The sequence below is a fragment of the Macrobrachium nipponense genome, chromosome 7 (genome assembly GCF_015104395.2).
Source record: "Macrobrachium nipponense isolate FS-2020 chromosome 7, ASM1510439v2, whole genome shotgun sequence".
Taxonomy (NCBI): domain Eukaryota; kingdom Metazoa; phylum Arthropoda; class Malacostraca; order Decapoda; family Palaemonidae; genus Macrobrachium; species Macrobrachium nipponense.
This window is the reverse complement of record NC_061109.1, coordinates 18691487-18696486: the sequence shown is the minus strand read 5'-3', so window position 1 is coordinate 18696486 and position 5000 is coordinate 18691487. Positions and strand designations below refer to the sequence as shown.

General features: G+C 36.6%; 1 protein-coding gene across 1 annotated transcript in view; it reads left to right on the top strand.

Moving 5' to 3' along the window:
- The first annotated feature begins 1272 nt into the window (after positions 1 to 1272).
- The window catches only part of LOC135217550 (uncharacterized), a 9839-nt gene continuing 6111 nt past the window's right edge, over positions 1273 to 5000 (top strand). Inside the window, exons 1-2 of the mRNA XM_064253516.1 lie at positions 1273 to 1390; positions 1591 to 1835. Of these exons, the coding sequence (XP_064109586.1) occupies positions 1273 to 1390; positions 1591 to 1835 (363 nt within the window). The remainder of the gene's footprint in view (positions 1391 to 1590; positions 1836 to 5000) is intronic.

The window sequence follows — 5000 nt, the reverse complement described above, 5'->3', positions numbered from 1 at the left end:
TGTTCAAAGAACGATAGACGGAAATAACATCTCTCCCATATGTAGGAAGTGCAATACGAAAAATGAAACCATAAACCACATAGCAAGCGAATGTCCGGCACTTGCACAGAACCAGTACAAAAAGAGGCATGATTCAGTAGCAAAAGCCCTCCACTGGACCCTGTGCAAGAAACATCAGCTACCTTGGAGTAATAAGCGGTACGAACACCAACCTGAGGGAGTGATAGAAAACGATGAAGCAAAGATCCTCTGGGACTATGGTATCAGAACAGATAGGGTGATACGTGCAAATAGACCAGACGTGACGTTGATTGACAAAATCAAGAAGAAAGTATCACTCATTGATGTCGCAATACCATGGGACACCAGAGTTGAAGAGAAAGAGAGGGAAAAAATGGATAAGTATCAAGATCTGAAAATAGAAATAAGAAGGATATGGGATATGCCAGTGGAAACTGTACCCATAATCATAGGAACACTAGGCACGATCCCAAGATCCCTGAAAAAGAATCTAGAAAAACTAGGGGCTGAAGTAGCTCCAGGACTCATGCAGAAGAGTGTGATCCTAGAAACGGCGCTCATAGTAAGAAAAGTGATGGACTCCTAAGGAGGCAGGATGCAACCCGGAACCCCACACTATAAATACCACCCAGTCGAATTGGAGGACTGTGCTAGAAAAAAAGATTATTATTATTATTATTATTATTATTATTATTATTATTATTATTATTATTATTATTATTATTATTATTATTATTATTATTATTATATTGACGAAGAAAAAAAAAATTGAAATCTTGTGATATTTTTCAAACTGATTATTGTTCCCAAATGCAAAGAAGGAATGAAAGTGTCAGCGGATAGAAGCCAAAAAGGCAATGGAGGAGAGAGAGAGAGAGAGAGAGAGAGAGACGAGAAAGAGAGAGAGAGAGAGGAGCGAGAGAGAGAGAGAGAGAAGAGAGAGAGGAAAGTAAAAAACTATAGTAGTACGCAGAGAAACATGAAATGTGGAGACAAATCGGTCTGTATTAATAAATAATAATAATAATAATAATAATAATAATAATAATAATAATAATAATAATAATAATAATAATAATAATAATCTGTTGAAAATGTTTAAATCACTATCCGAGTTCATTCGGTGGAACATAATTTTCAATAGAGATTAATAATAGCGATGTTATAAAGATAATAATAATTAGGAGCAGGAGAAGAGTAAGCCATGAGAAGTAACGAAAATAAGAAGACAAAAAAGGATTAGCAATAGTTATGAACAATAAGAAGGAAATAACTGATAGAAAAAAGCCCTCTAATGTTGGTCTCCCATTTTCTATGCATGTCATATCACCGCCTGCATTCATCACTAAATCGTCAGGAACCTTCGCGAGTAAGTTTGTTGAGGTTCCGGAACACGATTCACAGTTCGGTAACTACTCCCTCTACCCGTAAACGGCAATTGCTTTAGGATGCCTATGACCAAAAAGCACTGATTAAATACACACACACACACACACACACACACACACGCTCAGATTCCCAATAGACGGGCGATTCAATATGGTTAATCGTCTTCCTCTCACTGCCAAGTCTTTTTGGGATACGGCTGCAAGCCCCTGCCCTTCTGGATGCATCCCATCAAAGCCGACCAACCCAAAGGTTCTTCACAAAAAGAAGCAAAAGAAGAAGAAGAAGAAGAAGAGGAAGAAGAAGAATCCGCGCACAGGATTACCGTTAGCTATTACGAAGCTAATGGCTCTGTTCGAAAGGGAGAGAATGTTTCAGGGGTACTGCCCCATTTTTTGCGAGCCACATCTTACTCGGCCGAAAGTCAGGCAGGCTTTGCTGAAAAGAGCGGTGAAAGGGGAATCCGGCAAATCGAAAAGAGCAAAAATCACTCGGGTTTGCCATCTGTTTGAGGAGACCCTCGCAATTAATGCTGCTGAATCACCGCAACAAGCATTAAATGATAATGTCAGTTGCCTTTGGGGGCTGCTTCAGAGGACGGAATGGAAGCGATAACCTTTAATGAACACTTGGCGTTGAAGTTCAGGTTATTTCAGGGGAAAGGTGGTCGACTGTATAACTTTTAAAGAAGGAACTTTGATGAACACTAACCATGAACTGAAGAGGTCCCGGACTACGATAGTCATTCCTAAAAGTACGTAGCCATTCATTTGGCTTTTTTAAACGCCTGAAAGACGAACTGATAATCAATTTGATTTTGTGTATGCATTATACTTGCGTCGTTTATGTTTGGTTTATAATAAGAGTATTTCCTCTACCAGGAAATAAAGAAGTCTTTAAACTAGTTAATGTTATTACTGTTCTGAAAGAGTTATTGATGTAAGGGTAAACTACTGAGATTATGGAGAGACATACTATTTTGTACAGACGTGATTGTACGTAGCTTGCAGAATCTATGTCTAACCGACAAAATCGAATCAATGACTTGGAAGTATAAATGATAATAAAAAGGGTCAATCTAATAGCAATCGTTTTGAATTGGAATTTATTGTAGAAACGCGTTAAAAAGATACTTTTTTTGTGACCTTTATTTATATTCAGAGCGGAGAGTAAACGACTGTAGCCACAGCTGAAACAAAGATGGCAATAGAAATTTACTGATATTAGCAACAAAGTTCAGCTGTGACCAGCGTGAAGGAATTATAATGAATAAAATACTCTTTTTATGTCATTGTTGTTCTAATTAAAATTAACATCATGCTTTGTCTGCCTTCTCTATATCGCGTGCGCGCACTCACGCAAATCTTCACTCACATATTTACATATGTGTCTGCGTGCTAGCACATGTATAAATTCATTGGAGATTTATATATACAAGACGCATTAGCCTGTGCGAAAAAGATAAAAACAACAAACGGTGGTTAAATTGCTCTCTCTCTCTCTCTCTCTCTCTCTCTCTCTCTCTCAGCGATAATGCCCTAGTTCCAGAAAGGTACCTGGAAGTAGCAGTATCAGTGTTACGTAAGTCTTACGCCCTCTTACTTCTCCCAACTCCAAGTCTACCGGGAAGACAAACCGGTACTTCCGCACCGACCGAGGGATCTCTCTCTCTCTCTCTCTCTCTCTCTCTCTCTCTCTCTCAAAAATGTGTATTATGGTCTCCCATTTGCCTCCATCACTTGTCAAAATCGTCCGTGGTTGGCCATCTTTATCATTCACTTTTGTCACTAATTAATCTTCCGCTCTTTGACGCATCTTATATCATCTCATTCTCGGCAGTGGTCTCAACGTTAATTGCGTAGTAGCGTACTTTTTTTTTCTATCTTATCTCGTACTTTTGGCGAGTCCTTCACTTCCAACCCCCTAAAAAAAGAAGGAGAAGAAGAGGAAGAAGAAGTGGTCCAGTTCTCGTACTCCAGAATGATGGGACGGGGTAGGCCACGGGGGTGTTGCTTGCCCTTTCATCCTTTGACCATCCCCGAGGGGTCTGTCCGTTAGGTCTCAAGGTGTGGTCGAACAGAGCGAGGGGGATCTTGAGCGAGAGGCTTTTTACGCCCCGTGAAAGTCATGGGCGTTTGCAACAACAAAAGCAATAAAGGCACTGACGTATGAAACCACACCGACAATAAAGCCATTGACAAATATAACAACAACAATTATAATCATTGACATAGGTAACAACGACAATAATAAAGTCTCTGACATATATAACAACGACAGTAATAAAGTCATTGACGTAAGTAATATGTAACAACAGGAATAACAAAGTCATTGACATATGTAATAAAGACAACAAAAGTCATTGACTTATGTAACACCAACAACAATAAAGTCATTGACTTATGTAACACCAACAACAATAAAGTCATAGACATATGTAACACCAACAACAATAAAGTCATTGACTTATGTAACACCAACAACAATAAAGTCATAGACATATGTAACACCAACAACAATAAAGTCATAGACATAGGTAACACCAATAACAATAAAGTCATAGACATATGTAACACCAACAACAATAAAATCATGGACATAATGTAACGATGACAACAATAAACTCATAGACATATGTAGCAACAACAACAATAAACTCCTGGAGATATACAACTGGCATATGTAAACGACGATAACAAAATTCACTGACATGTGTAACAACCAAAGTCACTGACATATGCAACAATATTAATAATAATAATGGTGATTATAATTGTGATAATGGGGTAAAGAAGTCTCCCCTATACGTAAGTATTTGAAAATGTGCTTTTGAAACTGAGAAAGTTCCTGAGGACTAGGAGATTATAGAATTTGACTATCCTAATAATAATAATAATAATAATAATAATAATAATAATAATAATAATAATAATAATAATAATAATAATAATGGCTGTTTCTACGGCATTTAATTTTTATTGAGTCTTCTCTATTCTTCTTAATAATCTTTTCATCAGCATTTTGCTGGTGTATCAGATGAAAAGGAGATATTAAGAACAAAGAAGACTCTATATATATTAAATGCCGTAGAAACAGCCATTACTTTTAATGCTACTGCCATTAGTGAAGGCCTCTTCCCTAATAATGACACACACACATGCACAGAGAGAGAGAGAGAGAGAGAGAGAGATTCCCACGCAATATATACTCCCAGTTTGCTGAAGAAGCATTTTAAAAACAATGCCAAAGATCCCCAAAACTAGAGTATAAAAATATATGGATCGCTCTAGATTCGTGAATCACAAAACTTCGATGCAAGGAATGGCGATTTCTTCTTCTTCTTCTTCTTCTTCTTCTTCTTCTTCTTCTTCTTCTTCATAATAATAATAATAATAATAATAATAATAATAATAATAATAATAATAATAATAATAATAATAATAATAATAATAATAATAATAATAATAATAATAACGAAATGCATATTATACACTTCTTTAAAATACTTAAAATACTTTAAAATATTAGAAACCATTCCTGACTAATGACAGTGGTGATTATGACTGATGTGAAAGTACACCATGGGAGCTGTA